Source organism: Eptatretus burgeri, chromosome 2, assembly GCF_056783735.1.
Source record: "Eptatretus burgeri isolate ZD-2024b chromosome 2, Ebu_testis_v1, whole genome shotgun sequence".
Taxonomy (NCBI): domain Eukaryota; kingdom Metazoa; phylum Chordata; class Myxini; order Myxiniformes; family Myxinidae; genus Eptatretus; species Eptatretus burgeri.
This window is the reverse complement of record NC_140962.1, coordinates 43,501,848-43,514,268: the sequence shown is the minus strand read 5'-3', so window position 1 is coordinate 43,514,268 and position 12,421 is coordinate 43,501,848. Positions and strand designations below refer to the sequence as shown.

The 12,421-nt window shown below is 45.4% G+C and overlaps 1 protein-coding gene across 5 annotated transcripts in view; it reads left to right on the top strand.

Moving 5' to 3' along the window:
• Window positions 1-12,421, top strand: part of LOC147031926 (sodium- and chloride-dependent glycine transporter 1-like) — a 100,737-nt gene that overhangs the window by 72,812 nt on the left and 15,504 nt on the right. For all 5 annotated transcript variants that reach the window (XM_085869155.1, XM_085869153.1, XM_085869156.1 and 2 more), the window contains 2 exons: window positions 1,042-1,197; window positions 6,769-6,868. In XM_085869155.1, the coding sequence (XP_085725281.1) occupies window positions 1,042-1,197; window positions 6,769-6,868 (256 nt within the window). The remainder of the gene's footprint in view (window positions 1-1,041; window positions 1,198-6,768; window positions 6,869-12,421) is intronic.

Sequence of the window (12,421 nt, the reverse complement as noted above, 5' to 3'; positions counted from 1 at the left end):
CCTGCTCCAATTCACACATGGTTTTTTTTTTTTTTTTAGCAAAAGGGAGCGAATCTTTGATTGCACACTCGGAGAATTCCGAGTGTGCAATCGAGAAGGTACGAACCGGCTTTCTATCAATTAACTTCCTCCATGATCGTTTTACCGCCATTTTGACACACTTCTGGTCACGAGATTGGCATGACCTCCACAACTTAACATCCATACCTTGGCCTAATGTTGGAACCCAAATTTGGTAGCATTCTGACTGGTGGGTCTGGAGATGATTTTTAAAGAAATTTAATGTTGGCCATTTTGACCGACTTAAAGTCATGTGACCTGAACGAGCTTGACAATCCCCGTTACCAGTCAGGAGCGGAATGTTGCTGCCAAATTTCAGCCGGATCAGCCCGGCAGTTTGGCAGGAGAAGTCGAAAAAGGAGACAGACAGACGGACAGTGCACGATGACAATACCTTATCTGGAATGTAAATTCCAGATAAGCTAAAAATAGGACCACTGGACCTGTAGCTTATCTCGACCCTGGCCAAATGTTGTAATCCAAATTTGGTAGCATTCTGACTGGTGGGTCTGGAGAAGACTTTTGAAGGAATTTACGAAGCTGGTCATTTTTAATTACATGGTCACGTGACCAAAACGAGCTTTACAATCCCCTTGACCAGTCAGGAGCGGAATGTTGCTGCCAAATTTCAGCCGGATCAGCCCATCAGTTTGGCCAGAGAAGTCAAAATAGGAGACGGATGGACAGAGAGTGCATGATGATGATACCTTATCTGGCATTGAAATTCCAGATATGCAAAAGATTATACTGTGGTTTCTCCAACAAACTAACAAGAAGTGCCTCTCATATTCCACCTGTTGATGGAAAATTGTAGCATAGAGGCCAGATTAATGAAGTTTTCATCCAAGGATGGGTGTTTCCCCCTTTGGGGTTCATCATCTTAGATCTTGTTCACGATTTCTCTTCTTTAGAGGCCCCAAGCTGGCAGTAATTGACATCACCCAAAAACATGTTAATATAACATGGTGTTGTGCCTTTCAGATCTGCCTGCTGCAAACTATCTCAGCAGTGATTTGGGACAAAACCTGTTGTATCCACAACAAAACCAACCAATTCAAATGGCTGAAAAAGACATTTGTGGTTCCTGCTGCCGTGGCTGCACTGGGTTTCCTGCTCAGTCTTCTCCTAACCACACAAGTAAGTCACGGACTTGCATCTATATTTCAAAATTCAAAGCTTTTTCTAAAAATGTATTGCCTATCTTTTATTCCAGTTTCAACAAATACTGTTAGATGAACAGTTAAATTGGCTCAACAAGATATAACAGTAAGAAAGACAGGAGCTCCATACTTATGTTCTGCAAATCCATCTCTCTCTATCCATCTTGTTGTATCCCGATGGAAAGACCACACAAACACAAGGAACCGGGGTTAGCACGACTCGTGTATTGCATCAAGATTGTGGAATCTCAATCCTCGGCGACCAGGTCACATGACCTGTAATCCGCTGGTGTATCACGTGACGATGCAAACGCAGCATATTTCCCCCTCTTCCCCAAAGGTGTTAAACACATTACAGTCTCTGTAATAAGGGACTCTGTGACGAGCTTAGCAAGCAACAAACCAAAATATGATCAATGATGTCCATGAATTAAAGTGTTGGAACCTGTTCAAGTTCCCATTAAATCAACTAGTGGGGCAGATATGTGAAAAAGATGTTCATTTCCGGCAGAAAGTGTGAAATTTCGCATACAGGGGTATTTTGGGGCGCTGATTTCAAAAATTGGCGGATCCAAGAGATCTAACCAATGGACCGGCCGCCATCTTGAATTCCAATATGGCGGCCAAGACGAAATGTTGAAAATCCCTATCTTGGGTTCTAAATGACCTGTGGTGCTGAAATTTGGTACACAAGGGTATGTTGACATGCTGAGTTCAATAATGCAATAATTTGAAATGTCTAACAAACGGTACGGCCGCCATTTTAAATTCCAATATGGCCGCCAAGACAAACATCGATGTTTTCATTGCTTTAATAGCACAGTGTACGGTGAGTGTCATAATGTTAAATAATTTGAGCATTATTATGATAACTGGAAAATTGTTGCATCTCAAATCTACTGATGGGTTTGTAATTTTGTCGAAGGCAGTAGAAATTTGGGAAATTCAGCACCCCAAAATTCCCCTGTATGCGAAATTTAACACTTTCTGCTGGAACTGAACATTCACATGACATTCCAATAATTTATTTTTTTATGTTTTATACTGTTTCCGGATGCGATACTGTTTCTGCCATATGTGGGATTGGCAAAAATACTGTTTGGAGCATATGGAATTCCATGCCAAACTTGGGGGAGGTCTTCAATCATCTCTCACATGCACCAGCGGAAGTGACAGATGATGACGTGGACAACATAGAGAGGTTCTTCGTTGTTCTGTAGAGTAGAACTTCCCCTCTGAAGAAAGTGAACGAAGCACGCAAGCAGCTGTTTGCTCAAGGAAATCGGAAAATATTCCACCGACAAAAGAGGCACTGCATCAACATGTGAAGTGGGCAGTCTTTCAGGCCGGTCACATCTGGGGACAGTCCCAAATTGCTAACCCAGAGCTGCCTTCACCTGCAGATTGGGGATGGGCTAAAAATGCAGATGATGTCTGGCATCCATTTTGGACAATAATGCCAGAGGCGTCAAAAGGGTGCCGAGAGCTGATCAAGTGCAAGTGTAAAAAACGGTGTGCTGGAAATTGCAAATGTTCTGCTGCTAATCTACCATGCACAGAACTATGTTTCTGCTCTGGACAATGCTTCCGAGATGAGCAGTAGGAGAAGTAAAACAGATGGAAAAAAGCTTGGAGCATGTTACGGCTGCCAACTGGTACGAAATGTACTTTGAAATGAGCTCTTTGACTTGTTATATGATTCGTCAACTCGGGATCCATTGAATTGGTATTGCTTTTGCAAAGAACCCGGGATTTTCAACATTTCGTCTTGGCAGCCATATTGGAATTCAAAATGGCGGCCATAACGTTTGTCATACATTTCAAATTTTTTAATTATTGAATTCATGATCTCAAAATGCACCTGTGTACCAAATTTCAGGGCCATAGATCACTTGGAACCATAGATAGTAATGTTCAATGTTTCGTCATGGCGGCCATATTGGAATTCAAGATGGCGGCCGGTCCATTGGTCAGACCTCTTGGATCCGCCAATTTTTGAACTCAGCATGTCAAAAAATACCCCTGTATGCAAAATTTCAAACTTTCTGCCGGATGTGAACGTCTCGAGCAATTTTTTTTTTCATATCTGCCCCACTAAACTTAAAATCATTCAATTTGTTACAAAGTCAGATGGGTCTCTTGGAGGACGTCGATTTTGCCTTGGACGTTGAGGTGGTTGTCTGGTCAGGTCTGGATGAGCAGTCGGAGTGTCAGGCAGGTTAACAGCATCAAAGTTCTACTCTGAATTCAAATGGGGATGACCAGCCTAGTGGGACCAAACACATCGTCAGGAATTCCAACGAGATCCATCTTCGGGCACGAAAGTATTTGGACCGGCTTTGCGAGCAATACATTGTGGCTGTGATCAAGATGATGCCAATTTGTGCTTACGAATTGGTCACTTAGTTTGGACCCATTCACCTTGGTTCAGGGTAGAGTGTCGACCTCTGCGACATCGGTCTGTGTACTCTTAACCGTTGCTGCTTTTCGAGAACAGCCCTTGTTAACCCTGCGTTAGCTGTTAATGTCTGGATTGGTTTCAGAGCTTCCAGCAGACATCGAAGTTTGCGACCTGTCATCATTTCAGCTGTGGTGCGCTGTTAGAGCATGTGATGTTGAGCGGTAAGTCTGTAAAATGGTTAGAACTGCACCCTTGAATGTCTTTCCATCTGTCAATTGAGCGGTGAGACTTTCCTTGATCACACGGTTTAACCTTTCTACTCCCTCATTGCATTGCGGGTTGTCGTGGGCTGCGCAACAATGCTCTATCCCGACATACTCCACCGACGTATCAAACTCATACGAGACGAATTGTGGGCCGTTATCGGTGATTTATAACTTCGGGCAGTCCCCATCTAGCGAAGAGCTCGCTGAGAATGTTGATAGTCGTGGACGAAGTTGCACGACTGAAGTTGCAGCAATTTCTGGCCACTTAGAATGTTGGTCACGGACTACAAGGAGGAACCTTTGGTTGAAGGGAGCAACATTCACGTCACCAAAGATGTCGACTTGAATCTGGCTCCATGGTTTCTCTGGCCAAGGTATGGGTTGGAGCGGTGGTTGCATTGGTCCCTGATGTACGCTTCATACGTCGGTCATCGGTCAATACGTGGCCACCACACCGAATCTCGACGTTGTTGTTTTGTCCAAACGATGCCTGGATGACCCTCGTGAACCATATTCAAAGCATTCCTTTGAGGAGTACTAGGAATTGCAGAGTGTAACCCTCTGGATGTCCAACAGTCGTTGAACACAGAAAGTTCATCCTCGAGTCTGAAGTACGGTTCAAGTTTGGGCATTGGTGTTCGGCGAGGCAAGCCATTTTGAATGAAATGGCAGACTTTTTATTTATTTATTTTATTAAGAATAGGGTCCTCTGTTGTTGAAGCATTCTCTAACTTTTCTGCTGTTACAAAGTTGTCCAAGTGTATTTCCATAACATTCGAATCTTCAGTAGTTGTCAGTACAACTGGCTTACTGTGGTCGACAGCATGCAGCGATGCTGGAAAAACTCCATCATGGGTTATAAGGCCGTCAGGTACTCGCTTCCTTCTTCCATCGAGACTCGAAGATACCTCCAGTGCATGTCGAGCTTTAGAGACACTGTCGAGTGGTGGAACTCTGCTGACGGTTCTTCGATTTATTGGTGGCGGATATTTATCTGGGATTATGGCCTTATTTACGGCTTTAAGGTCCACACGTGATCTCATTTCACCTGATTTCCGACGTGCCATAACCAGGTTTGAGATCCATGGCAATGAATCCACGGGTTCAATGATCCCTTGTTCCTGCAGATGTTTCAGTTCAGCTGATAGACATATCTGAGATGAAACGGAAGTCGGCGGAGACGTTGACGCCGGTCTCACTGCGGAATCAACTCTTTGTTTGTGTGAAACATTTGCAAAACTGGTCAGTTCAGGTGGGAATGGACTGACGACGACGATGGCTTGAATCGGTGAACCATCTCTCTGGATTCTGAATCCGAGTCAATTGAAGAGATCGACACCCATCAGATTAGATCCACTTTTGGTGATGTAGATTGGGAAACTGTTAAGTTTCATTAAGTCACGCTTCACTGCAAAATCCACTGTTCCTGCAACTGCAATTTCCGTGTTAGGATATGTTGATCTGCGATCAGATTTACGAAGGGGATGATCTGTGAAATGCTTGCTGCGCAGTGATTCGCCCCCAGATATAAACTTTTGCTTCAATATCTATAACAAGCGTCACTGGGGTCTCTCGGCCAGGTGAACACAGCAAGTTATGAACGGTGGTGTTGTTCCGTTCACAGAGTTAATGGAGCAAATGAGTATCTCTGAGTTTACTGAATCGTCAATCTGTCTGGCACATTCTTTCCCCACAGATTTCCACAATTTGACGAGGTGATTTAATCTTGAGCAAACTCTGCAGGTCTATCCAACTGCAGGACACCTTGCACTCCCTGTTGTGTGTAACGTATATCCACAGTTCCCGCAAACTGGACGATTGGACTGGGCCTGAGCTGGATTGTGCAATTTAAATCTCTCCCTAAAAAATTCAAACTGTCCTTTATTTCTGACTATCTGTAAATTTTGCCACAGTGTACCGTGGACTTGCCTGAGCACCTGTGTTTTCAGGCATCTGCGTGGATTTTTACTCATTCATAGCTTGCTCGATATCTGAGTGGCTAACGTACAAGCTCTCTCTAATGTCGGTGTATCTGGTTCCATTTAAAGACGTTCACGTACTCTGGGAATCGATGCTTTCTCTATTGACTGATCTCGAATGAATTCGTTCGTGAGAGCTCCAAAGTTGCACGTAGCTATGAGTTCACGTAATGCAGCGATGTACTCACGAGTTGTCTCTCCTGATCTCTGCCCACGTTGACGGAATCTGTACCTTTCCATCAAGACGTTTTGTTTTGGTCCAAAATACGTCTGCGACGCGATAACAGCGGCATGACGGTTATCTGTGGGGTCCAGCATTACAAATATCCGTTGGCCATCTTGTCCCAAGCAATGGATGAGAATGGCTCTTCTTCGAGCAGTCGTCGCTCTCATCGTCGAGGCCACTTGCACCAAGGTACATCTGAAAGCTGTTGTATCATCGCTTCCATGGGACCGGCGGTTCTCCTCGCGCTGACAAAAAGGCTGGTGGGGATGGGAAAGTTAATCCCGCCATCATCGTCGCCAAAACGTTGTATCCCGACGGAAAGATAACACGGACACAAGGGACCGGGTTCAGCATGAGTCGTATATTGCAGCCAAGTTGGAGGAATCTCAATCCCCGGTGGCCAGGTATTGTGACCTGTGATCCGCTGGTGCATCACGTAACTATGCAAACACAACATCTCTATCTCTCCATCTCTCCATCTATCAATCAATTTATTTGTGCTATCGTGATGAGAAGAATATTTCTGGAATTTGTGCAATTTTTAGCTTTAATAATCCATTATTTATTACGGCTGTGAGATTTGTCCGTATTGGTAGCCTGTACGTATGGTTCCTATTTCACTCCTTTTTCATCTGTTTCTTCATTTCTGCCCCTGTTTTGTTCTTTGTATTTAAAGGCTGGTATCTACTGGATTACATTCCTGGAGACGTACACATTCATCATTTCTGTGCCCTTCTTGGCTCTCATGATGTGTGTCGCCATTCTGCTTGTTGGAGGTTAGTCAAAGCAAGCTTGCATGGAACAACTGTCACTTTCCAGACAAAATGGTTTGCTAAAGTTTGTTTGGAGTGCACCGTCTCATCAAAAAAAAGTACAATTGTGAAAAATTCAGTGTTTTCTTTTGAGATAGAATCCGTGTGAAGTTTTGTTCGACATTTTTCAGCTTCGAGGTTGATACTACCTTTTCTCGTCGTGATTCCTGATTCAACCTGCCTATGTTCATACATTTCTGTGATTTGGGGGGTTTTTTTTTCCTTACATTCAGGTCAGGTCAGGTATGGGAGCATGTGCCAGAACAACGCGTCGCTGCGTCCACTTTCCGCCGGTACTCCAGGGGCCTCCGTCTGGCCATCCCCCAGGCATATGCCAGGCCCATCCCCATCTCCTTAAGATGATGGTCAACCTGCTGCAACCACGAGACACGGGGATGGCCCATTGGCCTCCTCCACTCACAAGACTCCCTCGCTGAGAGAATCTGGTGAGCAGGATCAGCGTCAGGAAAACGAGCCACATGTCCATACAGCCGCAGCTGACGCTCACGGACTATGCAGGTAACAAATCTCGTCCGAGTCTCTCTCAGCAACCGCTCGTTGGACACAAAATCTGACCAGCGATAGCCAAGGATTCTCCGAAGAGACCTGGCACCAAAGGAATTAAGTCTCCGTCTCAGATCCTTGGTCAGAGTCCAAGTCTCGCATCCATAGAGCAAGACTGGAAGCACCAAGGACCTGAAGACTCGGACTTTCGTCCTCCCGCACAGGTACCAGCAGTGCCACACCCCATGATCCAGTGAATCCATGACTCCCCAGGCCCGACCCAGACGTCTATTGACCTCTGACTCGCAGCCAGCAGAGACATGAATATCACTGCCAAGGTAAGTGAATCTCTCCACGACCTCAACATCCTCACCACAAACAGGCACAGACAGGACAGCAGCATCCAAGATGTCATTGAAAGCCTAGATCTTAGTTTTGACCCAAGAAACCCGTAATCCCAGTGGCTCCGACTCCTCATTCAGCACCTCGAGGGCCCCCGAAAGGGAATCTAAAGTCTCCACAAAGATGACTGCATCATCTGCAAAATCAAGGTCCGAGATCTTGACATTCCCAAACGATGCACCGCAGCTTGATCTCTCCGACATCCTCCCTAGAATCCAGTACATACAAGTGCTGAAAAGTGTGGGGGCAAGTACACATCCCTGACGAACTCCAGTAACAACTGGAAATAAGTCAGAGATGGTTCCACCACACTTCACAGCACTCTCAGTACCAGAGTGGAGTTCAGACATCAGATTGATCAGTTTTGGTGGCACCCCACGAAGACCAAGAATCCTCCAGAGGACATCCCGATTCACTGAATCGAACGCTTTACAGAGATCAGCATAGGCTGTAAGCAGCCCTTGCCGAAACTCTCATCTGCATTTGGTGATGACACGAAGAGCAAGGATATGGTCAATCGTTGACCTCTTTGGTGTAAAGCCTGACTGCTCTGGACGCTGGTGCTCAAGCAGATGGTGGCGAACCCTATCAAGAATTATCCAAGCAAAGACCTTGCCCGGCACTGAGAGCGGCGTCACCCCTCGGTAGTTGTTGCAGTCTTGGCGATCACCCTTCCCTTTCCAGAGAAGGAAAACAAGGCCCCTCTTCCAATCAGTTGGGATGATGCCTGTGTTCCAGGCAGAGCACAAAACTGCATACAATGACATAAGTGCAGCAGTTCCACCAGCCTTGAGAAGTTTAGCATGGATGCCACAGATCCCTGGAGCTATAACCTGTTTCAACCGGTTCACCGCAGCCCGTGTTTTCACAAGCGAAGGTGGACCACAGTTGATTGGAGGGTCAGCAACAGGGATTGTAACACCATTGACGTCCAACTCGACAGCTGGTGGATCAGCCTGGTACAACTGCTCAAAGTGACTGGCCCAGCGGGCCTTCACTTCAGACTCCTCTGTTAAGAGCCTACCACTCTCTGCTCTAACTGAAGTGCTCCGAGGGATGGGCTTGGATGAACGCAATGCGCGAATTCCCCTGTAAGCGGGACGAGCATCACCTGTCCACAGGTGATGCTCTACCCCCTCACAGATTCCTCGCATATAGGCCTCCTTGTCCACCCTTGGTGCCCGTACAGTTTTATGCCTCAGCTCCCTGAACAGCTCAGCTCTGCCATTCAGCCTGGCCCTGCGACTCTAGTCAATGGTATCCAGTGTCCCTTGAGAGACAAAATTCTTCTTTGCCCTGCGGTGAGTTCCAAGACATCCACTGGCAACATCAAGGACGGTGGTCTTGAAGGTAATCCATAACTCTTCAGGACCCCGCAAAGCACCCAGACACCCCAAATGTCCACTCAGCCTGTTCGCAATCTCCTCAGCTACTCTCTCATCCTTGAGCTTGCCAACATCCAGCCTAGGCTGGGATGGTACCATTCTCCACGATTTAAGGTGCAGCTTTAGAGTTGCTACAACAAGCCTGTGGTCAGTATTGAGGAACTGAGCACTCCGGTAGACCCTGCAGTTCTGGATCATCCTCCAACGACCGTCAACGACGACATGGTCAATCTCCTTTGCCACACCGCCAGCGTTGGAATACCAAGTCCAGCGATGAGCTTGTGGGCGCTGAAACCATGAACCAGCCACCCTAAGTCCATGACTTTTTGCAAAGTCAAGGAACTTAGTGCTATTCTGATTCATAGTTCTTGACCCATGGGGACCAACACACACCTTATAACCATCCCTATCAGTTCCAGTCGATGCATTGAAATCCCCCAAGACTAGAAGTGTATCTCGTCTGCGGCACTGATCAACCACAGACTCGAGTGTGGCGTAGAATGCATCCTTCACGGTGAGATCACTCGCCTCAGTCGGAGCATAAACAGAGACCAGGGAAATGACACCTAAGGAGTGATGAATCCTTAATCTCATAATACGCTCGTTGACCGGTGTTATCTCAATTATCATTGGAGTCAGCTTATTGGACACAGCTCCAGCAACTCCTTGAGTATGGTAACCATCAGAGCGACCAGACCAATAGTAGGTGTAACCACCCAACATTCTCTCACCGCAATCCGGTCTCCGAACCTCAGAGAGAGCTGCAATCCCGATGTCCAAACGCTTGAGCTCAGATGATAACAGAGACAGGTGATCATCCTCTCTTAGGGATAGGACATTCCAGGCACCCACCCGAAGGGACCGCCTTGGGTTAACCCAAGGAGACCGCCGTCTGGTGGACGACACCTCAGCACCACTCCGACACACTCTCCCGCAATCTGACCCAGGGATGTTACCCCGTGGTTTCCCTCCTATCATCAAAGATTGGGGGTCCCGAAGGCTTTGCCCCAATCCCGTCATCCGGTGAGCTGCCCTGCGAAGGGAAGCTGCACAGGAGGTACTCCCACGGAGTGGGTTTTCAGATTTTTTTGCGTTTTCGTGTTTTGCGGAATGAAGGGTTTTACGGTGGCCGGAGTGCAAATCCTGCCACCAACCTCCTAATAAAAAAGTAACCCAACTGCAGGAGGACGTCTGCAGACACAGTTGGGCACTAGATATGGATGGCCGTTGGCTCACAAGGAGCTCCTCCGCCCTTTGACAGGTTTTGTTTTTAATCCTGCTGGGTGTCCATATCCAAACACCCTCCTCACCAGAAAACCTGGTGGGGGAGACGGTTTAGTCGCCGACAACCCGACCATGGAACAGGTTAGTACAGGTTTACATGGTACCTGTAGCAGGTCACAGATCTGACCTGACCTGACCTGAAGTCATGGTACATTCAACATAATTACATTCATTTCACCATAATAGCTTATCTTATTCAGAGATTCACGTCCAAATGTAGATAATATATTTTAAATAAATTTACAGATAATGGTTTTCTGTATTTTATAACTATAATCATGATATATTGATAACTTTATTTGAAACATAATCCCAAACTGTTTTTTTTTTTTGTTTATATACTTCCTTTTTCCGTAACACATGATCAGATGCATCCTGTAACAAAGCACCTCCTCTGACGTCAATATAATTTTGTAAAGTCAGTTTAATTGGGTTTCTCGCACTCACCTCAAAGCTGTCTATCCTGGGTTGGAATCCTGCCCCAGCTTTAAATTGTCAATGCGTATACCAACCCACTGCATGAGGTTAAGCTGGCCGTCCTATCTACTGGCAGTAATTGGGGGGGGGGGACGTTAAATATGCCACCGTGTCCTTGGTGAAGAGTAGTCGAGCTATTGCCAGCATCACGTCAAAATTCCTGCCCTGACGTACAGAGGGCATTTAATTAGCGGCATACGTGAAACATCTCCCGGGCTAAATGAGAAAGAAAAGTATCTAAGATTGAAAGTTAAAGGCTCTACAGACGAGTACGTGTGTGTAATCGGGACGAATTCAGAGCTAAAGTACTGTGAAACAACAGACTTGTCTTCCTATTCCTGTTCGAAATATTTCATTCAATTTGAATGAGTTGTTCCTTGAGCATGAACTGACGTTTACAGACAGATGGGCAGACATGAACAAATTGCTTAACCCCGCTTTTCATTTTACGTGTGTTGGGTATTGCAAAGAGGATGAGGGAGCAAAATAAAGAGAACAAATTTTGAGAGAACAAAGCAAAATAATTTGAAGAGGAAATGAAAGTGGAAAAATATTTTAAGTTGTAAAAAATTTTTTTTTTTTTTTTTTTAAAGGAATGCTCTCAAAAGTCTGTTGATAATGCTCATGGTCTGATGGATGAAAATGGAAATATGTGAAAGAGAGAAGTGAAAAAGAAGAGATTTACAAAGTACTTTCTCAGTATTTTAAAGAATTATGCAATCAAAGTTCTAATTCTGAGCAAAGCAAAGCAAAGCTTGGGGGTATACTTTGATACAGAACCAGGAGTCGAGACAAGGATGTATTATCTCGCATGAATTGTTCAACATATTTATGGATATCATTGTGTGAGATATAATGAGAGGGTTTAGAAGAAGGTGTTGGCTTAGCGGTTGGGGTGGTGGCTTGGGATCTTAGGGTCCTGAGTTCAAGGCCCGTTGGCCACTGAATTGATACACACCAGGAGGTGGACTCGGCCTGTCATCCTTATGAGGTCGGTGAAATGAGTACCAGTTTAGCAGCCAAAATGCTGCACACGAAGGGGAGGGGTATCAATGGACTTATTAAATCTGGAATTGGTGTGGCGCAGACATGATGGGCCGAATGGCCTCCTCCTGTGCAAAAATTTCCTTCCATGTGAAGCACAACAGTTGGTGAAGAAACTGTGCAATATCTGGATTTCACAGACGATATAATTAGTGTTCGCACATACGACAAATACTTACTGCATTGGTCGGTATTAAAAAAAAAATGGAAGAAATAATCCAATATTTTCGTTGAACATTTGTGAAAGACAAAAAGTGAAATGTTACTGGTCAATAGACAAGAAGCACAAAAATAACTTAATGATGTTAAAGATTTTGTGGCCATCATAACATCTGATAAGTAACGAGAAGAAATTCAGCAGCTGCAACAGCTATGAAGTCACATCTGTGGGAAAGGAGGTACATTCCACAAATTAAGATGT